The 24987-nt window shown below is 37.9% G+C and overlaps 2 protein-coding genes across 5 annotated transcripts; one reads left to right on the top strand and one right to left on the bottom strand.

Annotated features, from left to right (window-relative positions):
• Positions 1 to 41: 41 nt before the first annotated feature.
• LOC141764644 (sodium/hydrogen exchanger 9B2) lies at positions 42 to 14327 on the top strand. Of its 4 annotated transcripts, none has more exons than XM_074629989.1 (14): positions 42 to 201; positions 1930 to 2199; positions 3122 to 3323; positions 3659 to 3829; positions 6276 to 6418; positions 6792 to 6919; positions 8495 to 8670; positions 9129 to 9235; positions 10493 to 10642; positions 10877 to 10985; positions 12347 to 12483; positions 12673 to 12895; positions 13018 to 13048; positions 13258 to 14327. In XM_074629989.1, the coding sequence occupies exons 2-13, from the start codon at positions 2065 to 2067 to the stop codon at positions 13044 to 13046; spliced, it is 1710 nt and encodes a 569-aa protein (XP_074486090.1). In that variant the 5' UTR covers positions 42 to 201; positions 1930 to 2064; the 3' UTR covers positions 13047 to 13048; positions 13258 to 14327. The 4 variants fall into 4 exon arrangements, with proteins under 4 accessions (XP_074486090.1, XP_074486092.1, XP_074486088.1 ...); XM_074629991.1 differs by having other exon boundaries at positions 12673 to 12856; XM_074629987.1 differs by lacking the exon at positions 13018 to 13048.
• A 1295-nt stretch (positions 14328 to 15622) lies between these two features.
• On the bottom strand, positions 15623 to 20571 carry cisd2 (CDGSH iron sulfur domain 2). Its single transcript, XM_074629994.1, has 3 exons — positions 20329 to 20571; positions 16862 to 17076; positions 15623 to 16765 (listed from the first exon to the last, which is right to left on the bottom strand). Exons 1-3 carry the CDS (start codon positions 20429 to 20431, stop codon positions 16676 to 16678), a joined length of 408 nt encoding a protein of 135 aa, XP_074486095.1. The 5' UTR covers positions 20432 to 20571; the 3' UTR covers positions 15623 to 16675.
• Positions 20572 to 24987: the final 4416 nt, after the last annotated feature.

A 24987-nucleotide genomic window follows, 5' to 3' on the forward strand; every position in this document is an offset into this window, starting at 1 on the left:
TTCTATTTGACCCAACTTCCCCCCAACCAGCCAGCCCGAGCACCGCTCCTGTCTGGTGAGCAGTAGGCTACTGCACATATACATGCCTGGACATCACTAATCCGCCTCATTCCCAACTCCCAGCTGCTCTACCTGCCTCAAGACTGGCAGAAACGCTGCTCACTTAAAGTTCACACGCCATGACGAGGTTTACGATATGAGGTGAGCTGTTTTTTCTCTTAAATTACATTATATATGTCAGGCAGCCCCGCTGAGGAGCGCTCTCTCTGGAGCTACTGTAGCTCCCGTGCCTGTGGAGATGGTGTGAGGAGTTCACTGACCGCTGTTGGTTGGAAGCAGACAGCCAAGGCACCGGCGAGGAATCCAATATCTGACAAGACTTCCCTCTCTCTGAGATGGACCATTAAACCAATATGTGTCAGAGTAGAAAGTCAAATGCTTTGATTTATTAAACGTTACCGAAAATAGACGTTGAATTAGACTAACGTTAGTTTATACCGGTCGCGTTTAACGTTGACGTCGCGTAACCTTCAAATTAACCTGATGACATTAAACGCATCGTGAAGCATTCTAATTTAACGGCTGTCAGTTTAAATGAGGCTATTATTGTAAAGTAGCTAATGCTAAGTTAACGTTAGCTTAATGCTAACGTTAGCTTAATGCTAACGTTAGCATGAAGCTAACGTTAGCATGAAGCTAACGTTAGCATGAAGCTAACGTTAGCATGAAGCTAACGTTAGCATGAAGCTAACGTTAGCATGAAGCTAACGTTAGCATGAAGCTAACAGTGCATTGAGCTTTAAGCATTAAGCTAACGTTAGCATTAGGCTAACGTTGGCATTAAGCTACCGTTAATTAGCGTGACTTCAGCTGTGGGTCTCGTGTGTAACGTTATCAGCAGTAACGTTATCAGCAGTAACGTTATCAGCAGTAACGTTATCAGCAGTAACGTTAAACTGAACCAAATGCCAGGAAAACCCAACCTCAAGCATTTGCTTTGCTTTGCTGGCTAACATTAGATGTCTGCTTGTGCCAGTTGGACAGCTGGACAGGTAACTATGTTGTTGACAGTCACCTGTTGACTCTAATTGCCCTACATGAAGCCTCCGCTGGCTGGATGTGCCATATGGCCGATCTGTAAGCATTGATTAGTGTGGACTGTTTGGAGTTAACAAGTGGATTAACCAGCCGTCTGTTGCCATAAGCAACTGTCACAACATTGTAGTAGCATTTAGTTTAATGTGAATTAGCTATTATCACCTGTAAACGTTTGTATATAACATAACTAAAGCTATTAAAGAGTGGAGCACATATTTCAGTAGTTGTCAATTGTAATGAGTTACAGGTTAATCACCTGCATGTAGCTACATATTAGCCTCATTTACACAAGAATCATGTGGCTCTCAGCTGGGTTTGTTTTCTTTTCCCTCATTAACATCTGGTCAGACCCAGTACAGCATGTGTTATGACAACAAATACAAATATACTGTATATTTGTATTCTGGGGGTATCGTTCCTATGCAGAGGGTAGTTTAGTTTATTTATTGACTGTACTGAGGGTTTTTTATGTTTTAATAATTTATTTATTATTTATTTATTTATTGTGTTGAGTTGAATGTGCTACTTATTCTGTACTGTATTTACCTTGTGCCTGTTCTGCCTTTTTTCTTTTCTTAAAGCTGACTCGGTGTAAACTACTCAGAATTCCAATGTACTTATAGGTGCAAATGTCAAATAAAACTCTTGAATCTTGAAACCACATTTAAAATAAAAGCCTGTATGTTTGGCAAAACAGGCCAGCAGTGTGTGAGATTTAACTTCATGTCATGCCCAATTTACACACCTGTACCAACACCCATTGTTATCCATCATTTATTAAGTAAACAGTAATTTGTTTCTCTACTGATACAAACCGTGTTGTATAAATAGGAGCCCGCAGTCAGAGCTGGACACAGAGAAGGCGAAGTGAAGGAACAGCCCCATCAGTGGCCAACCCCATCCCTCGGCTTGATGTACTGTGAGAGAGAAGTGAGGAGTGGACCAGAAATACTATAGCCGGTCGTCATGGAGGACACTAAGCCCAAACCTGCTACCCCGGAGCCCAGCCGTGCAAACAGTCAACCACCCAGTCTGGCACCCAGCCCATTACCCAGCCCGCTGCTGGACATAATCCCTTTGCCTGCAGCCAACCATGTGGAGGTATAGTATTTTACTAATAACTGTTCTCTGGTGTAACTTTGTTATATTCAGTTTTTACTGCCTTGACAAAACTGAAAAGTTTGTTTATAAGCCAGTATGTATTGGTTCTTGATAGGAAAATTACTTTTTTATATTCACCAAATAAGAAAATGCTGCTTGCTGTCATGTGGCTCTGCTTCTTTCTCTCTCACATTAGTCTGCTGTGTTTTACGTCTTCTATGTTTTAATATACTGTTCTCTAACCTTGTAAAGTTAGTTGTTCACCTCAGATGATTTGTTCATCATTTTGTTGCTGTAATTCTAAAAGTCAGAACTTTGAGCTAATGTACCCGCCTGAGCAATATGACAAAGAGTGTGTTCTGGGAGTCACAGTTATCAGCATGCTCATATCTTCATTCTAATGTTTGCCAAGAAACGGTAGTCTGCAATCTGCTAGTATGACGTACCTCTGTGTCAACAATACTGATAGATAGGGCACGATACTTAATAAGGGTTTGGCAACCAAAGAGGCTACAGGGACATCTACCAGTTTTCTAATTTTTCTGTAAGAAATGCATTCATATTTGTGTCAATGAGACACCTTTTGATCTGGTGCTTTATGTAAGATGTCCAATTTTGTTGACTATTGACAGCAATGTTCAGTGCACATATATTTATTAATATCCAGGCCTTACACAAGTAGCAGAGCAGTCATTTTGAAGGCATCAAAAACTATTGGATTTTTTACACTGATCTGATGAGTTTGGTTCAGTTTACAAAAGTAAGATGTTACAACATATAAAATTTTTTAATTAAAATCAAGCTTGTAAAGCAAAATACTTATTTTATCATGTATTGCCTTTGCAGATGTTGTGTTAAGGCATCTTAACAAAACAGGCTAATGTGACCTGTTCTTGTGCATATTCTGATCTTCCCTCTCCAGCACCTAAATGTGAACCAGATCCAGGTGGTGGTGCGGCGCTGCTCCAGTCCAAATGTCACAGAGGAGACAACCTATTTCATTCCTCGAAACCCCGTAGTGGATGCTGGCACTAACACGGACCCGCCAGTGGTCTGCTGCCCTTTGCTCCACAGATATTGCCCATGTCCACCAAGAGGCCTTCTGGCCTCTCTCATTACTAAACGTAAGCAAGTGAGGGTCTCTAGTTGGCTCAGTGGGTTCCTTCCCAGGAAATATATTGCATGTCAATCCCTTCTTTCAAACAAGACGTACATACGTGTGTATACACACACACACACACACACACACTAATACTTTATTTTATGTTCACATTACAAAACACATTCTTCAGATAGGCAGGCAGTCAGTCAACAATGAACTCTTAGTAGTCCTATTTATTGAATTACTTTTGAAGAAGTTTGACAAAAATACATGTAATAATCTTGTCATAACAACATCATAGTGATATATGACATGATGACACTATAATCTAATTTCACTCCCCTGTGTCCTCTCCAGTCCTTCTGGCAGGTGTGCTCTTTGGAGTGGTGTGGTCCATCACCGAAGATGAGTGTCTTCCAGGGGGTAACCTGTTTGGCATCACGATCCTCTTCATCTGCGCACTCCTCGGTGGCAAAGTGGTGGCTCTCATCCATCTGCCCAAACTCCCACCGTTCCCACCTCTCCTCGGTAAGGCTGAGAATTTAGTGGTTATGCTTTATGCGCTGGTGTGTTTATACAAGCTTTCATTTCATATTTGGTTACACAGATGCTTCCACCAGGGTGATAGTTAGTAACACAATACGTCATCTTCCAGTGTCAGTGTTAAAAGTTATTTAACAAAGAAAATGTTTGCCTATATTTGTTCAGAACAATTAGCCAGATTACATAAAGATTAGATTTTTATTTGATAGAGACGATGTAATTTAACATAGTTCCAATACAGGGCATGAAACTTATGTGCTGTACAGAGAGTCTATAGTTATTGCTAATTTTCTACCCTTGTCCCTAGTTGGGCTTTTACTTGTGCAGAATAATTAAAATATACAACTATCTATATGACAAAACCACAATACACTGCAAATATGAAAATACAATAAAATACACATCATACATAGCCTACCACAATACACTAATACACATACACCAATACACCTTGGTAATTTACAGTAAAATTAGCTAAAAATGGATACAGCTCTGGTTTGCTTTTAGCCAGCACTTAACCTTTGTTGTGAAGGCCTTTATATCTGGAATTAGTGGTATTTACCACTATAGTTGTAGCAGATTGATCAGGAAGTATTTCTCAGAAGTTAGCACAGAGGGGGTGATGGGTGCACAGTGTTGTCATGACATTACCCTCAGGGATTCATATCTCTCTCTTTTTCTGGTAAGTCTTCCGCCCAAGCATAAGCCAGAGAGACTATTATTAGCTAACAGGCTACTTGCACTGTCTCCAGTTTGCTCCAGTTGCCTAACAACTGTATGCCCATCGGATTATTGCTCCTTTTATAAAGCACATTACAATATCCTGTACAGCTAACTACAGATACCAACAAATGGGTAACAGCCCTACACTGAGTATTCTGTACAGTTCACAGAATTGTATTAATACCAGTATTAGGGAGAGTTTTTTTTTAATAACTGCTTTTCAAATGGGACTCAAATCTGACTGAGTTTTATGAATCGCAGTGGAAGCATTTAAATAATCTAAAAGTAAACCCAAATGTCTTTGAGAAGGATTTGATTTACATGAGCTGGCCACGCAAATATATACAGTATTTTGTAACATAAATACTGCAAGATATTCTCCACTTATGAATCATCTACGGTTGATGTGCCTGTCCAGAAGCGTAATGTAATGAGTATTGCACATTTGTAGCCACGGACATATGAATTTGGTGACTTACAATAAAGGAATCTACTGACTCATTTCACTCATTCATTCACTCAGTCATTTCACCTTTGTCATTGATTAAAGAAAGAACATGGGGTCAAACGGGAGTACCTGATTAACTGAACAACCATGTTAGTCACTTGTTCTGTCCTTGCAAAATGCACGTCAGCGATACTGCTGTTTATCAAAAGATGTTGGAGATAAAATACATATGTTGTCTGTAATTATGAAATATGAGAGATGTGAGTCTTGGTCAGGCTCTGGTTAAGTAAAGCCCTGTTTACCAGAGGTGATGGAATGCCATCTAATGTTTTATTTTACATCATTAATGCTGGCTTGGAAGAAATCACAGCATTGATCAGAGTATAGTGTAAATGTCCTCTTTTTTTAGGTTTAAATGTAATATAAGGTGAATTCCCGGTGTTATGGCGGCTGTGGCTCAGAGGGTAGAGCAGGTTGTCCACCAATCGGAAGGTCGGTGGTTGGAGGTCACATGTCGATGTGTCCTTGAGCAAGACACTTAACCCCAAATTGCTCCCGTAGGCATAGCCATCGGTGTGTGAATGAGTGTGTGAATGGGTGAATGCAGTGTAGTGTAAAGCACTTTGAGTGGTCGGAAGACTAGAAAAGCACTATATAAATGTCCATTTACCATTTATGAATTTTGAAATGGAAATTATAAGCCATCAGCTGCGCCCCTAACAAGATAAAAATCAAGGAATCTGGAGCCACTCCTTATTCACAAATAACATCAAATTGAAGTACAACTTAGATAGATGGTGTTTGTTTCTCTATAAACTTCATTTTCCTGTGGTTTTCCCCATTGATTAACAGTTTTAAATATTTCTTCTTTATGTATTAGTTACCGTGTCGCAGTTCGTCACTGGTCTTTCTTTGATTTTATATAAAAAGTCATTTGAGAGCACATTTATTACAGTAGTCAGAAAGATCTTTAGCATATTTTAGCATAATTTTCACTATTCTCAATAATGTGGTGTAACATTGTAATGTGATATTGTCAGTCATGATGCATGTTTTTGAACAGAAGGTTTTGGAGAAGGTTGAAGCTTGAGTTATTAGTGTGATCACAGTCCTGCGGTGAGTCTCAGTGTCTCTGGTATCCAACATGAGCGCTGTGAAGTTCAAAAAGCAACAGGTGGTCTTTGTTCTGGCTCAGTATCTGTGTGAGAGATTGTCCTTAAGGCTCATCTTTCCTCTTTCACACCCTCTGCTGTGTTGCAGGTATGCTGCTGATGGGTTTCCTGCTGAGAAACATCCCAGTTATAACAGACGGGGTGTACATAGACTTCAAATGGTCTGCGTCACTGAGGAACATCGCTCTCGCTGTCATTCTGGCCAGAGCCGGTCTGGGGTTGGATCCTACGGTACGATACATACTCCACTATTGAATCTTAGTATCTGCACACAGACATGTTCAGAGAGATATAATAATTTGTACTAGTCTCATCTCTGTGCACAATCCAAAGTATTTCATTTCCAGTCATATGATATGATGAAAAGCAAACACGTCTGAGCCTTGTAGAAGATGTAACTACTAGGTAATGCTTAATAGTTTAATCGGTTAGCAGCAGTGTTGTCAAGTCATTTCCTCTGTCAATTTTCAAATTTTCCAGTCAATTAATCAACAAATCATTCAGTAATACTGAGCATCACTACCCGTTAATCCTTCTTTATCTCTGCATAAAAGTTCATTAATTACTGTAACAAACTCTCGATTGATGTCTGTGTTGTCATCAGGCTCTGAGGAAACTGAAAGGTGTGTGTATCCGTGTGGCATCTGGGCCCTGCATTATAGAGGCCTGCGTCACAGCTCTGATCTCTCACTTCCTCATGGGTCTGCCCTGGGTGTGGGGTTTCATCCTTGGGTAAGTACAACACTGCTTACTCTCCCACTCCATCTTCATTTTCTACTTAATAACAAGCTGTGTATTACCATTACAGTGTGCCTAGGACAGACAGACCGACACAGTTCCTTTTGATGAATCTTTTTTTTTCACGAACCAGTAAGAATCAAATATATTTAACATATTGTGGATGTCACAGTGAGGATTTTTTCCCACCAGTTAGTAAACTTGTGACAACACAAGTGTTAGCGATTACACCGGACATTTTATAAGAAAAGATGGCGCTCAACATATGTAGAGACTCTAAATGGCCCGTAGGTGGGAATCATGTCTCTACGTGTCAGCCCTGTGATAGTCTGACGACCTGTCCAGGGTGTACCCCGCCTTCGCCCAATGTCACCTGGGATCGGCTCCAGCCCCCCCGCGACCCTGAATGGGATAAGCGGTTACAGATAATGGATGGATGGATTGACAGTGAGGATACAGACAGGACGTGTAGGGAGAAAGAGAGAGGTGTGACATGTAACAAAGGTCCCAGAAGGAATCAAACCGGGGACGTATGAGCCTTAAACACAAGGCCAAACAGATTTCAATTTCAAATTACATTTCCTCTAAAAACAAATGCAGAGGCCAATCAGTTTCACATGTAGTAAATCCAGGGAACCTCTTTAAGTGCTCTTAAAGATGAAAAAACGGATCAGAAACAAAAAGACAGTCTTTGTTAGAGCAAGGAGACGAGTTATATATTAAAAACTTTAATATTTTAGACAATTTTTAATTCACAACCTACTTCTGTTATCTGCTGTGTGAGCAGACCGTTCAGCTCTCTGTGCTCCAGGAGCAGTTTACAGAGTCACTGATTGGAGGCAGATTGTAAAGGAATGAGAATGTCAAGCCTGTCGAGACGTGTGAGGCTGAACTTTGATGCAAAGATAAGTTAGGCTAATACTGGACAACACACTGTAACGATAAGGAACAGGTTCCCACGAAGCAGGGAATAGAAAACACACTGCTCCATGACAGTCACTAGATCACATCACAACCTCTTGATCACTTGTTGTCTGATGTTTAATAGCGTTGGTCGATAGTGCAAATACATTGACTATTGACAACAAGATGATATTATGGATGATGGGCTTTTTTTTTCTCAAATTTAACACTCCAAAATAAGCGCCATTATATTTCTGCCTCGTCAGCATTCGTGTGACGTCAGTAGGTGAAATGGAACTTGCAATATCAGGCTATTCACACAGCTGGCCTGCTTACAGTCTCAGTGGATGGGGGCCAATACAAATATGTTTGTACTACCCAACTAAAATGTCAGTTTTTGAGGCTATAAACAAGACTTAAAGGGAAACTTTGCTGATTTTCAACCAACTTTGTATCATTACAATGTGGGTAATATATGCAATTAAATTTGGTGTCAAATAAATTCTGGTATCACATCTCAGCTACAATATACAACTCATGCTGCGGGAATGCCTCCCTTTTGCATATCTCAAAGTGTATTTAAAGACGATGCTTAGAGATGATGCTTTCCAAAGTTTTCCAAAAGCAATTCTTTGTTTTAAATTATCCATCTCCTCCACATTGTAGCTTTGTGCTGGGCGCTGTGTCTCCAGCGGTGGTGGTTCCCTCCATGCTGGTGCTGTCGAAGGACGGTTACGGCGTTGAGCAGGGCATCCCCACCCTGCTGATGGCTGCAGGCAGCTTTGACGACATTCTCGCCATCACAGGGTTCACCACATGCTTGGGCATGGCCTTCGCCACAGGTAACCTGTGGATGTATGCGTTTGCGTGTGTGGAGAGGGGAAGGAAAAATAAGAAGTGCTGGCTTCATTGTTGTTTTCTTGAAATGCAACACCACCTTATCTCCAGGGGAGTGGCAGCAAGTTCAGTGTACTGCGGTGTCGGTCAACACTGAGAAGCGTATGAAATAAGTAACTTCTGTGGTTTGTCAGGAGCTCAGCAGAGGGTGTGAGTGTGCTGTTTACTCTCATTAAAAGTTTTTTTTGCCAAGTCACCGTGCATTTTATGTTTCATAATTCAAGTATACCACAATGTAGAGCCTCTATACTGTAGGGCAATACTAAACTGCATTTAAAACACTAAATAATACCATCAATGATTACCCAGCTACTGTCATACATTTTCATTGTCTACACATTTTTAAGACATTTGGTTCAGTTTATTCTATTCATTTTATATTTTCCTCTTCTGATTCTTTTAGGCTCCACTTGGTTCAACCTGCTGAGAGGTGTCCTGGAGGTGGGTGGTGGGATGGTTGCTGGGATTATTCTTGGCTTCCTCATCCAGTACTTTCCTAGTGTCGACCAGGTAGGCTTGCTCTTGCAGCATTACTATGATATTAGCTAGTTTTACTATTGCTTAGTCATCCTAACACCACTTGACACCACAGCACGTGTGTGAAACAACTGTGTGAGAGCCGTCCAAGGCTTGTGAAAGAAGTCAGTGAAGTGTTCTTCTTCTGATTTGAATGATAAACGCTGAAGACTTTTGATGAGAGCACTTCGGATTCATCAAAGTGGGCAAAGTATACAGGAATATAATGGAGGAGAAGTTTTTTGCGGGTCAGGAATGGCCTTACATAACAGATATGACTGTACTATCTCAACTCCATCAACGTATTTTAATAGCCTGTCAAACTCATGAATTGTCAAGAAATCCTGCTGTATGAATCGGTTCAGGTTAAATACAAGTAAACTACATTTTGAGATAAACCACCATTGTATATAAAATATCATGAACTACCTTATGTCTATGTCCGGGCCACACTGCCTGTGGGAGCAGCGTGTGTGCGTCACGAAACCTCTTGCTTTTTCTTTCGGCGCCCATGTTAACAGGTTAGAGTAACCACACAGCCCGTGTGACGGCTGCGTGTCAGCTGCGTCTCTTCTAGAGATTCGTGGTCTCGCATATTTTTTCCGCGTGCCACGTGCAGTTCACAGCAAAAATAGTGACAGTGAAAATTATCTTTTGACTGTATATTAACCTTATAGAAGCAACATTACTACTGATTCAATGTCCATATGTGTAGAATATGTCACAGAGTTGAAAAAAAGTACATTTCTATTTTTAGTTCAACACTTCCTGTTTCCATATCAAAATAAAAGCCCTCTAGCATTTTTGGGGGGACAGAATTCCTTCATTTGTTAACATAAGGCTTTTATTCTGAAATATTTGCAGGACAGTGTTGTGGAAAATGCAGACTTGCACAGCTCCATAAATTAACAGAATACCTGCTTTTAATTGTGGATTATTATTGTCATTTACAAATAAGCACACGCTCCTTAACCTTTTTCTGTCTCAAATAAATATAAACGATATTTATAATGAAATGAAATGGCTATTATAAAAGGCAAACTCTATGTAAAAAGAAACAGCTGGCAGTAGCAGCGCAGCAACAGCAACGATGTCGGTGTGAGCTGCAGCAGTTCAGCGAGGTAACCGCCATGCGCTGCTCTCACAGGCAGTGTGGCCCGGGCGTTACAAGTGTTATATGGAGCATTTTGTAGTTGTAGATTTAATTCTATTACAATATATTTAATCATTCCCTGTGTTTTTTTTACCTAGAAACACATAGTAATGAAGCGATCCTTCTTGGTGCTGGGTCTGTCTGTCTTTGCCGTGTTCGGCAGCAATGTGGCTGGGTTTCCTGGCTCTGGAGGCCTCTGCACCCTGGTGTTGGCATTCCTGGCTGGCCTCGGCTGGGGGTCAGAAAAGGTAACAACATATGCATGCCATATCTGTAATACATACAGAATATTTTTCAGCTCTCCATTCGCAATTATCCATCTTTAGAGCTGAGTTTTGTCAGAGAAGTACTGTATATTTCATTATATTCAATCATACTATTTACCAACCTACTGGGTTGTACAGTAAGTTCTTCATGGTCTACACCGCTGCATGTCAAAGATAACCTTCCTTAACCTTTCTGTGTGTTCTGTTTGTCTTGAGGCACGTGTGGAGGAAGTGGTTGGGTGGGCGTGGGACGTGTTTGAGCCTCTGCTCTTCGGACTAATAGGAGCAGAAATTCGAATCTCTGAGTTGGAGGGACTCACAGTTGGTGAGACGATCACACACGTACACACACACAAAATAGAAAAGTGAGCTGTTATCACCGTGACAGATTCAAATGTGGCTGTAGGGATGTAAATATATTTTCATAGACCAAAAAGAAGCCTGTGTCCAGTTAATACTCAAACCTGAGTCTGTGTTAGCAGTTTCTCACAAACTGTACTTCCATAGAAGTTCCCAAATTAGAGATCCCTGGGAAACAGATCCTAGATTTCTTCCAAAATAAAGCAATCTTTTTCGAGTCAGAACAAAAATGATTTAGTATGAACAAAAACATGACTTTCACTGTCTTCACTGTGACATGATTCAGAGCATCATCTTCTTTAGGAATACATTTGCAGTGTTGAATATACAGTATGTATTTGCAATAGTGTGCAATATGTTTATGCTTTGAGACTCTGTGTGTCAAAAATCCACCTGACCTCCTTGGCCCAATAAAAAAAACAGTGTGGTGCTTTTAAAAGAGATGAGCTGGTGTGGAGGGCATTATTAAAACCTCAACTTTACCTGCTTAGATCGTAGGCTGAATGTCCTTTCAAAAATGTGTTCACACGGATAAGGCTCATGTGCTGCTCGTCAAAAATGGAGCAGAAATTACAGGAAAACTGACCCTGTACTTCAAATTGTTCAGCTGTCCAGTTTATGACAATAACTCACTTGGTATTCTGACACATGGAATATGATAAAGGTCTTTACTGAAAAGCTGTTTCATTATTATTACTGTACTCTTTCATGAAATATATGGCTTCACTTTACTTCTTTTAAAGGAACAGTGTGTAGCATTTCGAGGGATCTATTGGCAGAAATGGAATATGATATTAATAAGGATGTTTTTTTTTTTAATGTATAATCACCTGAAAATAATAATTATTGTGTTTTCGTCACCTTAGAATGAGTCATTTATATCTATATAGGGAGCAGGTCCTTTTCACGGAGCCGTCTGCTGTGTTTCTACAGTAGCCCAGAACGGACAAACCAAATCTCTTGCTCTAGAGAGGACCATTCGCGTTTTCACGTCGGCCACCATAGTTCTCCTTCACGCTTGGCACACGGGAGAACCTTTAGTTGTTTGGATTTTCTTCTCTTTTTTTACAACTAAAGCCCACATATAAAGCTCCTCCATACTCTAAGTTTTATTTCCTTGTATTTTATATTCGGCAGTGTAAGAGGAAGTATGATATCGGTGTATTAGTACATGCAAACCACTTATTTTTTACCACTACTGTGCCCCTCCATGCCCACAGCTGATAAGGGGAATATACTACTGTTGATATAATAATTGTTGTTTTTTATAGCAGTATAACCAATATAGTATATATAACACCTCTGTTTGTCTATCTGTCTGTTTAGGTCTGGGGGTAGCCACTCTGCTCATTGCCCTGCTGATTCGAATCTTGTTCACCTTCGTCTGTGTGTTGTGTGCGGGCTTTACCATGAAGGAGAAAGTGTTCATAGCCCTAGCTTGGATGCCCAAAGCCACAGTGCAGGTATGTCAGCGCTGAAATATTTGAGTTTTACTCTCTGCTCAGTTTAGGATTTTTCCACTGAATCATTTTTGTTGTACAAATCTGCAAAATACAGACATCCAAATGTTTTTTTCTAACTTCAAGCATTATGATGGTAAATATCATTTGTGAGTGAGTATAGAGGAAACACTCATGTCTTTTCCCCATCAGGCAGCTATAGGCTCCTCAGCTTTAGACATGGCCAGGTTAAGGAATGACACGGAGCTGCAGAAGTACGGCATGCAAGTGCTGACCGTGGCTGTGCTGGCCATCCTTCTCACAGCCCCTGTAGGAGCTCTTCTCATAGGGCTCACCGGACCTCACCTGCTACAGAAACCAAAAAACTCTGCCTGTGGTGAGAGAGTCAAACCCAGTTTATCAGCCTTTCTTTTAGGTAGGTAAAAAAACAATTCAACACAGCTCAACATCCCCGTTGAACCCTGCTTCCCAGTTGTGTGTTTGAGTAGTGAGTATACTTCCCTGTACAACTTTTTCCCTTCTTCTCCTTTGTGATAGATGCGTCCACTCAGACAAGATTTGCATAGTTGTAGGTTGCTTCTGTTTATCTTGTCATTTCACACCCTCATGTCGTTTACATCCACACAACACTGGCATTGTTTCTATTATAGTTTGCAAATTATTATATAATGCAAAAGTCTAACTCATATTTGTACAGTTTTGTTTGTTTACTACAGAATCTGAAGCTTTTCTCATGACTTTTTTTCCCTCCCTCCTTCTCCTCTCCATCTTTCCTAGGCACTCCAGCAGGAGGTGACGATGACAATGAAACTCCTGTGACCTACGAGAGCACGCTCTGACATCACTTGTCTTCATCCAGTGTGCGAGGACATTCAAAAAGACTTCCCGTGTGCTTTCACATCTTGAATATTTGAGCTTTACTTTAGCCACCGAGTGGCTTCTATTTGTCTCTCAATCTGTCGGTCAGCTCCTGATGTTTGCCGTGCTGCAGGAACACGTGAATCACTCTGTATTTATAGCCTCTGGTGGTTTCCAGGCCTCAGGCTCCAAACAAATGACCCACATCCCAGCATCATACTGTATGACAGTATACCAGAGGCAGTTGTCCCTGGTCCCAAATTAAACCTCTATTAGTGTGAGGTATGAATACGGTTTACATTTTTGTGAAGGTGGAAATTTTTTTTCCTTCCTATCATATTACTATTTGCCCATTTTTATGACCATTTAACTCTTTACTGTATTTGGACTTAAACAGGTGGTAATGCTGTTTTTTATTAGAGGCTATTTCCTTTGGAGGGCTGCATAAATGCACTGACGATAGCAATATGTTGTTGTTTTGAATTAGACCAAACAGTTGACGCACATTTAAGTCTTTAGGTGTTCTGCACTCTGTGCAATATTTATGCAGCTATGTGTGTTGTGTATTTTTGGGTACGTTATAATTAAATGTATATTAGCTGTGTCTTTGGCGATGAAAAGAGTTTGTGTAATTTAATACTCGGGAGAACATCTAAATGATCCAAAACACTTTCCTCTGGTTTATATTCACAATGCTGCTACAATCGCTATGTCTGCTTTCAATGCTCGACAATGATCGTGTCCATATTCATATGCAATACATTCACGTAAACCCAACCTTTGAACGTTTGATTGTAAGGGAAAGTTGATTTTTCATATTTGTTATTTGATTTTTTATTATTACATAAGTATGCAGTGTAACTTAATGTTTTTGAATGTATTTACATTGCCTCATTGTGTGTTATTAGCAACTATTTAGGATTAAATGACAGAATTGAGCGTTAGTTTTTTACCAAATATTCTTTAAACAAATGATAAACCATACCAAGAATTGTTCTTCTCGTACATTTTTTGGTGTAGTGATAGAATAATAACTTTAATTATTACCATGCAACATATTTGTACAATTCAATTTATTGTGTATCTTATAGAGTGCTGTAGGGATGGTGTTTTTTTTGTAGGCCAACCAGGAAGTTAGCATCGCCCTGGTTCCCTCGATTAAAGGCAATGGATTTTTGCCATTGGGTTTTGGATTATTGCGGAAAATGAGCTCTGTGGCAAAAAAGTCCAGTCAAGTGACGACGTTTAGTCGTCTCATGTAGCCACTTGTTAGCAACCGCCTTTTTTAAGATGCATAAAAGCTTCAAAATTCACGAGTTGAGATATTTACTGACTTTACTTTAAATCTCTTTAACTTGTGTCAACCACAGACCTTATTTCAGGCATCGAACTAAAACCCTCTTGACTCGCAGATGCAGACGGGGGAACAGGAAGTGCTAAAATGCTAACTCATTTCTGGGTTTTCTCAGTCCGGCAGCACTCTAGTATGTCCTTTAACTCGAGTGACTGCTTAAGGTTTTGGCTTCTCCATCTGTTTGCTTTCATCCATACTAGCAGCGTGGCTCCAGGGATGGAAGTGTTGGTCTGCCACTTTGGTCCAGACTGAAATATCTAAACAACGGATATCCACGATATCCAGAGGATGATTCCCACTGATCTCCAGACTTTTCCTCTAGCGCCACCACGAAGTTCACATTTGTGCTTAAATGTCTCAACAACAGTTGAATGGATTTCCATGAACTTTATTGCAGATATTCATGTTCCCTACAGAACAAATTGTAATAACTTACCTTTAATCTAGCACTGACATGAGCTAAACATTTTAATTTGAGGAAAACTAATGCCATTCCCATCAGCCTCAGCTGTACTTTGTGTTTAATGATACAGTAATTAGCAAATGTTAGCATGCTGAAGTAAGACGGTGAACATGGTAAACATTTTACCTGCTAAACATCAGCATGTTGGAATGCTAAAGTCAGCATTTAACACAAAGCATCACTTTGAAGCCTCATAGAGTCACTAGCAACCGAAGTCTTGTTTCTATTACATGAGCTTGAGGAAATTTGGTGCCATTTGTGTCATAATTATTTCCTTGAAAGAAGTGCCAAAAATAATGCACTCCTGTAGGATTATGACCCTGAATGCAAGTCCTACTTCAACAAATGAGTAGCAGACAATTAGAAAGTGATGTACTCAGTTTCCTCTTCGTTCATTTCAAAGTATTTCAGCTCAGACTTGAAGTGTTCCTCAGTCGTAATAGTGAAAGAAAGAAATGAAGCTGCGGTTCTGTTTGCCAAAAACTTTTTAGTTTAACATCCTGACTATTCCTTTTTACATTTTACAAGTTAAACACAGAATGAATCGATTCAAGCCATCGTCCTACAAAGGTTCATAAACGCAGTCATTAATCGGCGTCATCGTGCTACTGACGATATGTATAAAATATAGCTGATGAATCAAGAAGGAATATTCCAGCAGGAGGTCAACTATATATAAATACAGCCGTTATGACAATACAGACGCTAAAAAAGAAAACAGTACAGAGCAAAATTCTTCTGCTGCAGAAGTTACTTTTTGAGGCGGTAGTGAGGTTAAAACTGGATATGACTCAACGGTGCAGTGGTCTGAAATGTTAACAGAGTTGAATAACAAAATGTAAAACTCAGATGTTTAAAGGCTATGAACAAAAAATACATTTGAAGAATGACAAGTAGCCTCCCATACACACAATAACTTAGAATATATCACATCCTGAAAGGGTTAACAGTATGCTGATATTTGGTACACAGAGAAAAGGCTGGCTGTTAGATAATACCAAAGAGTCATCCAAAATGTTGATTGTGGGTTGGACTAGTATTTCATTTAAACAACCATTTAACTGGGAAATTAAAAAAGTTAACCCTGATGAGTTTTAGCATATTGAAAGTCAAAGTAACTGCATTTATATTTCAAGTTTTCCTCTCAAAGTGGTCCCGATGATTTGTTATTGATTCCAAAAAAGAGTGACTATAATTGAATTTACAGTCATATAAAAAGGCTGCTCTGTTAACCAATACAATTAAGCAACGAACAAAGGCCCATACAAGAAAAAGAAAAAGTTTCCCAACTGCATGATGTCATTAAAGAAACTAAAATACAGTTTTCACATAATCAGACTGTAGAACTTTGTATTTGTAGGTGTATTAGGACCACTTCAAATAAAGACTCTGGTCGTCCACATTTCAAACAACATAGACGTGACACCAAGGCAAGACTTGTGTAAAAAAGAAGAAATATACAAACAAACAAAAACTAAAGACTGGAGAGGTGATGGGGGAAAACTCCCATTAGTGGACAATTATAGTATCTTCTTTTTGAGTATGAGCGGTCCCACGTTGTCTCCGGTCAGCTCGTTGTGCTTTAAGTGTGACTTGTCACAAACAGGAAACTAGAACAGGGAACAACTCAATGTTAGCCGACAAGCAAGATACAGAAACAATAAACTCCTCCTTATCCTGAATTTCAAAAGAGAGGCCCAACTTACAGTTTTGGAGCGCCAGCAGCGACAGTAACACACGTTTGCGCTGTTCAGGTCCTCGATGTCGATCTCGTTGACCACTTTGGGGTTCTCTTTCTGGATCTTCAGGTTGATTAGGCTGTCTCTCTGCTTCTTCTTCTTAGGCAGGAATGGGCGAATGGTCAGATAGCCCAGCAGAGCCAGGATCCCCAGGAGAGGCAGCAGCCGGAGCCACTCAGATACTAGACACACACATTACACACACAAACAATAAGAACTACAGTGTGAACACTGGCATACCTTGTGTAACTAGAATGTAAACTGAAACCAGCGCTTGCTTTAGGTTAGGGCTGTCAAAAGTGGCCAAAAATTAAATTAAATATGTGTTCAAACTTATTGAATATCTAGCCTGCAGCTGATCGTCATGTGGTGCATTCAGTGCACGCGAGGCAGACAGCCGCGGTAGTGCTGCTTTTTTTGTTTTTTCACAATTGAATATTCATTTTCATATTCAAATATCTGTCTTTTGTTTTTTTTTACTATTCGAATATATATTCAAATTCAGAATATTCGTCGACAGCCCTACCATAGGTTGAAATGTATTTGTGGTCATTGGCCTGATGAGGAGACAGGACTTAAAAACTCTAAAAATCCCACCTCACCAATTAATCACCAACTATTTTGATTATCGTTTAATTATTTGAGTCTTATTATTTTATTTTGGTAATCTATTAATCGATTTGAGTAATTTTTTAAGAAAGAAAAAGTCAAAATTCTCTGATTCCAGCTTCTTCAATGTGAATATTTTCTGGTTTCTTTACTCTTCTATGACAGTAAACTGAATATCTTTGAGTTGTGGACAAAACAAGACATTTGAGGACGTCGTCTTGGGCTTTGGGAAACACTGATGGACATTTTTCACCATTTTTGTAACATTTTATAGACCAAAACAAACCTTTCGATTAATCGAGAAAATAATCTTCAGATTAATTTACAATGAAAATAATCGTCAGTCGCAGCCCTACATGTGATACTTGCTGCTTTTCTTTGTCATTCATGAAAGTAAATTAAATTAGGTTTTGGACTGAACTAAAAAAAGGAACTTACTTAGGAAGTAGATGGGCATCTATATACCCAGCAGATAATTGACAGATGAATCAATAATGAACATAACAATTAGTTGCAGCTCTGCTTCAATTTGCAAGCCAACTTCCAATTAGGAAAACAATGTTTCCAGTATTTACCGTGGCTGGTTGGACACTGCTAATCCTTACTCTCTTTTAAGGAGTTATATTTCACATGTAGAAGCGCTTAATAAATCTTTCGTCTTCTAATCTGCACCGACTGACTTACAGTAATTGCTAATTTATGACAGAAAACAGGTTTTAACATCAGGCAACATCTTAACTTGAGAGCTAATCATAGCACGACTGCCACGAGCCTTATCAACTAGTACTAATCACTGAAATCTTCCTTCCGTTGGGTTTCATCCGTGTTTATGGCCTTTCTCAGAGAGGTACTGCTCAAATGGTTCCAGGAGTTATTTCCGTAATGTAGAGCTGCTTCAGCATTTTTCACTTTTTGGGGCTATTTTTAGGCTAAATTTGATACTTTCCAAAGATCTGTGTTAGCTGAAAGGTCAAGTATAAGTTGAGGATCTGCTTCAAGCCACTGCTTTCTACCGGCCACTCAATTGTTTTTGTCTGCCACTTCTGAAATCTAGGTAGAACACTTTAAAATTGTAAACACTGAGTCAGTGGTACCAGACCGTAGAAATTTGGAATATATCTTGTAACCTTAATGCATGACTATATTTAATTTAGGCTTTAGAATTGCTTTTTATAAATAATATTTCTTAATATAAGGAAAACCTATCTGCCATGGTGGAAGATGACCTGATTTTTTTACCTGCCACAGCCAACATTTACATTTACCGGCAGATGGCAGGTGCTAATTTCATTCCCTGGTCACAGACCTGAAGAGGGTTGTTAAAACACTGATCTTGAAGTATGTCTATGTCTTTTAGACAGTATGTATGTATACCCTCTATAGTCTGGGACTAACTGTCCCACCTGTGCATCACTTGGATGGTATGATCTGGTTACATATATTGTGCTAGAGTCAAACATGGCACAGCAGAGGACAGGGTGCACTTTATAATCCGAGTAGAAGGGTATAAATATATGTATGTATACATCCGTTTCTGGACACATCTGTACATTTATACACATTTATGTATATATACTGTATATTTGTTTTATCAACTTGTCCTACCATTTTACCACTTCTATTATTATTGGTATGTTCTGTGATGTTCTGTTTTAACAGTTACCATATCTTTTACTTTATGTATCTGCTTTTATTGTCTTGTGAGGCACTTTGTAACATCTGTTTTGAGAAGTGCTTTATAAATAAATGTATTATTATTATTATTATTATTATTATTATTATTATAATAAGGTGCAGAAACTTAATGGTTAAAGTCAAAATTGTGTCAACATTCAAACACAAAATCAAACATAACTGTGTACATTAAAGTATTGCTTTATAACTAAAGGTCATATCTGAGTTAATGCACAATTAGCACTTGTTTTATATGACACACACAACTACAGCACGACTGACTGACTTTTCTTTTTTAGGCTAGCTAAAGTAAAGAGCTCTGAGGCTGAAAAGTGTCCCCGAGGAGTTGAGAAGTCATCTTCTGGGACTAACTGTCCTACCTGTGCATCACTTGCATGGTATGATCTGGTTACATATTGTGCTAGAAGCAAACACAGCACAGCAGAGGACAGGTTGCACCTTATAAGATGCAGACACTTCATGGTTACAGTGACAAAGACAGTAATGCATTTTTTTCTTATTAATTTACCAAACAAAAGCCTGATATCTTTGTATTTATGAAAGAAATGGAATTATATCTGTCAACAATTTATTCCTCACAAAACAAAAAAGCAATGAAAACAATGAATATATGCAATATCCTTAATGTTTTTAAGTGAAATTATTTTTATATTATTTTGTATATTTATTTTATACTCTCGCGTGGTCTTTTTTATTATTATCTATTTATTTATTTTTATTGTGTTTTTTTATTTGATGTTTGTTTTGTTTCATTTCTGTTGTCCTTTTCTGTTTGTCACAGCTCTTTGTTTATGTTTTCACTATGCTTCTTTTGTATGTAAATGTGTTTAATGTTTTCTGCTGTTACTATTTATACTGTCATTTTGAAATAAATAAATAAATATTGTGCTAGAGGCAAACACAGCACAGCAGAGGACAGGTTGCAGGATGCAGACACTTAATGGTTAAAGTCACAATTTGTGTCAACATTCAACTTAACTGTGCACGTTTGCTTTATAACTAAAGGTCATTACAACTACAGCACGACTGTGACTGACTTTTCCTTTGCAGGCTAGCTGAAGTTAAAGAGCTCTGAGGCTGTAAAGTGAGTTGAGAAGTCATCTTCACTTTGACAGTCAGAAGTTATTTACCTGTCAACCTCGCGAATCCGCCGATGGTCTCCGGAAGCGGAAGCCTCTTGAGGTAGGCTGGAAGCTGGACTTTTATTATCCTGGATATAGACTCTAAAACCATCTTGAATTGCTTAATGTGGCAGGTTTCTTGAGTTTGACTTGAGTAGTTCCTGGGGCTCGTTTATGTCACTGCGTTCATTTCTGAGCGCAGCCTGTCGGTCGGTACGTAAACTCCTACCGTACCGTGGAAACAACCGGGGAAGAAATGCGTAAAGGCTTTCGTGAATACACGTAACGATGACATGTGACGCTGGAGTGCGTGACCAATCAGCGTCGGAGGAGTTGGTGGCTCCTGATTGGACAACTTGAATTCAACATGAGAGAGGTGGTTTCTGTCTACTTCAGGTGCTCCTCGTAAGTTTTGCTTTTTTAATTACATAAATAAGGTTAAATCAAATAAATCAATAAATCAACAGATCAATAAATAAATAAAGTAGGCTATCTGATGACAAAAGCAAGTTGTGACATTGTATGTTACTAGAATTATATATATATATAATAGATAGCCTACTTTATTTATTTATATATATAATAAATAAAGTAGGCTATCTGATGACAAAAGCACGTTGTGACATTTTATATATATATATATATATATATATATATATATATATATATAATTCTAGTAACATACAATGTCATCCGATAGCCTACTTTATTTATTTATATATACTGTATAATAAATAAAGTAGGCTATCTGATGACAAAAGCACGTTGTGACATTTTATATATATATATATATATATATATATATATATATATATATATATTTATATATATATATATAATTCTAGTAACATACAATGTCATCCGATAGCCTACTTTATTTATTTATATATACTGTATAATAAATAAAGTAGGCTATCTGATGACAAAAGCACGTTGTGACATTTTATATATATATATATATATAATTCTAGTAACATACAATGTCATCCGATAGCCTACTTTATTTATTTATATATACTGTATAATAAATAAAGTAGGCTATCTGATGACAAAAGCATGTTGTGACATTTTATATATATATATTTATATATATATATATATATATATATATAATTCTAGTAACATACAATGTCATCCGATAGCCTACTTTATTTATTTATATATACTGTATAATAAATAAAGTAGGCTATCTGATGACAAAAGCATGTTGTGACATTTTATATATATATATATATATATATATATATATATATATATATAATTCTAGTAACATACAATGTCATCCGATAGCCTACTTTATTTTTATATATATATATATATATATAAATGTACTTATGTTAAGTATAGCTCTGATAAGTACATAAAAAGTTAACTGAAAGTATTCTCTTATTTTAAGAAGAATTAAATATATAAAAGTATACTAATAGCACACTTGAATAAACATATTACATTTACTCAAGTACTGTACGTAAGTACAATTTTGAGGTATTTGTATTTTAGTATTTCCATTTTCTACTACTTTCTACTTATACTCCATTACATCTCAGAGGGAAATATTGCACTTTTACTGCACTACATTTATTTAATAACTTTAGTTACTTTACAGATTCAAATTATAAAAAAAAAAAAAAAAAAAGAATCAACTAATAAATATATTATAGGTAGATATTGTAGGTTAAGCTGCCCAGCACTAACGTATTTAAGATTAGCCCTACCTTTACCAGCTGCAATATTAATGTGATGTACACAGTAATGCATCAAAAATTATACTACAATAATATAATATAGATTATTCTGCATAATGAGTACTTTTACTTTTGATACTTTAGGTATATTTTGATTCTAATACTTTTGTAATTTTACTTAAGTAAGATTTTGAATGTAGGACTTATCCTTGTAACTGAGCATTTTTACACTGTGGTATTTATTGAGAGTACTTCTTCCACAACAAAACGTTATAATCTCTAGGCTACATCATTACATTTTTAACATTACAATAAGTGCATTCAACCATCAAACTTTGGTCCTTTAACCATTAACTGATGAATCGGCTTACATGCTCTCCATTATTCAAAGTTACCTTTCTGCAAACTTTTGATCACTGTTCCATATTAATAGCCTTAGTTTCACCTCACAGGGTTTTTCATCTGGTTACAACCTAAGCCATAATCACAAAATATTGGGGGTCATAATGTGACAATATACTGTGAACATTTTAAGGCACTGATCCACCATCTGGATGCCCCACAGACAAATAGTTTATGAGAGAAAAATGTCCTGCAATTATAGTTTGAGAGTCAACATTCCTGTTCGTAAAATATCATTCTGAGACGCATGGCTTCATTTATATGGGCCTACTAATTGTATGTCATTATGCAAGCGGGTTATCGGTGGGTGTATCTTTGCTTTAGATAAAACTAGATATTGTGGAGTTGCTACTTTTTCTAGCTTCAAGCAGCCAGCTGCCCCATTGTGTCATAAACTGAACACTGCATTCGTATTTGACATCAACAGAATGCAAATTTGTGAATTTGTTTATGTGTATGTATATGTTTTGTTTACGACTGAACGCTTGCCAAAACTTTTCTGGAAATATTTTCAGTTCAACACAGACCAGTCTGTCTAGTCATCTTCACATTCCCCTTGTTAAAATCCATCTCAGTCAATTTTCTGTAAAATATAGTACCCAAAATGTGGATCAATGTTCATCAGGTCCTATAGGTCAGTACCTGTCAGTGTTTAAAAAACAGCTAAAAAACAAAACAAAAACATAATCCTTGAACTGGAATTTAGTCTTAGTCATTTTTGGGGAATTTTTTTTTTTATTATAATTATAATTATTATAATTATGTATTTTGTTAGCCTATTACTTTGCTTATCTGTGAGAGACTTTATGTTTTGCAACTATTTCTTTTTATTAAACATTGTAATCAGTTAAGTTTATTTGATTTGATTGTTTTAATCAACCAACCTCTAGGGTCAAGCACCAGGATCTGGGACACCATTAATTTAATTGACTTCAACAGATTGAGAACCATTCATTTTACTAGCAGTGAAGCAGGCTTTTCAGATACTACAAATTTGCAACATCTTAATAGAAAAATACTCCAATTATAATAAAAGTTACATGTCATTTTTCTACTGTCAAGTCACTTAACAAATATTTATTAGCAAACTTTAGCACGGTGCCTTTTAACAATGTGGAATCACTGTAAATGACTTGAAGGTTTTAATAAACATCTCATATATAACATATAATGTTGTAGGTGGTCCAGAAGTATTGGTAAAAGTTCAATCAAAAAGTCACCACCCATATAATGAAGTAAAAACTGGAAGAATACAATCTCACAAAATGAAAATGCTCCAGCAAAGCTCCAGCTGACTCCTACATAATAATAATTATAAATATAACATTCATGGCCAAATAAATTTGTGGCAAACTCCAGAGAATAATGTTCTCTTGTAAAACTCACAATCATCACATGTCATAACTTGCTCACAAGAGGAGGTAACATACAAAGTGACTGACTCTTCAGTTAATGCCACCCACATAATGTACGCTCAAACACCAAACAGCCAATCTTTCATGTAGTTCAATGTATCCAAATAAGCTTTATATAATATTTCAATGTATTTCTGAGGTAAAAAATGCATATAATTTATTTTTTCCTATGAAAATTTGGTGGTTACTGTCCCAACCATTTTTGAAAAAGAAATCTTGATCACTGAGGTCGATTTTAAAAAGTTCAGAAATGTAAAAGTGGGGTAGTGCAATTTTGAGCAAAATCACCATGAGCCTACTAATTAAAAAAAGACACTACAAGTATTATTTTAATTAAGCAAGACAAATTATAGTTTATCAAAACTTTTACGTTTTAAAGGTCCCATATTATACTAATTTTCAGGTTCATACTTATATTTTGTATTTCTACTAGAACATGTTTACATGCTGTAATGTTAAAAAAAACCTTTGTTTTCCTCATACTGTTGGCCTGAATATGCCTGTATTTACCCTCTGTCTGAAACGCTCCGTTTTAGCGCATTTTGACGGAATTGCAACAGAATTGCGTTGCTAGGCAACAGCTTGGGTCCATTGTGTACTTCCTGTCATCTGATGACATTCACATACACTGCAACCAGGAATAAACTGGGACACATGTAGAATGTTTACGTTTAAAATTGTGTAAAGTGTCTAAATATTGTATATTCGTGACATCACGAATGGGCAGAAATTACTTGTTTCAAACGCAGAGTTTCTGAATACGGGCTGTGTGTATTTCCCTGACGATTGAGTGTTTCGACACTTTCACAGTATTTATAAAAGACTTATGCAGCGGGTCATCCGTGCTGCAGAGAGGGCGATCGGCTGCAACCTTCCCTCCCTCCAGGAGCTGTACACCTCCAGGACCTTAAGGAGGGCAGGGAAGATTGTGGCCGACCCCTCCCATCCTGGACACCATCTCTTTCAGACTTTACCATCTGGCAGGAGGTTAAGGTCCATCAGGACCAAAACCTCACGCCACAAAAACAGTTTTTTCCCCATGGCAGTAGGGCTCTCCAACAGCCCATCTGCCCCCCTGTGACTGTCTCCCCCTCACACACACACTACTGCCCCCCCCACCCCCCTACCCCGACACTGACTCTCCCCCTCTCTCATACACTCTCAAT

This window comes from Sebastes fasciatus, chromosome 3, assembly GCF_043250625.1.
Source record: "Sebastes fasciatus isolate fSebFas1 chromosome 3, fSebFas1.pri, whole genome shotgun sequence".
In the NCBI taxonomy this organism is placed as follows: domain Eukaryota; kingdom Metazoa; phylum Chordata; class Actinopteri; order Perciformes; family Sebastidae; genus Sebastes; species Sebastes fasciatus.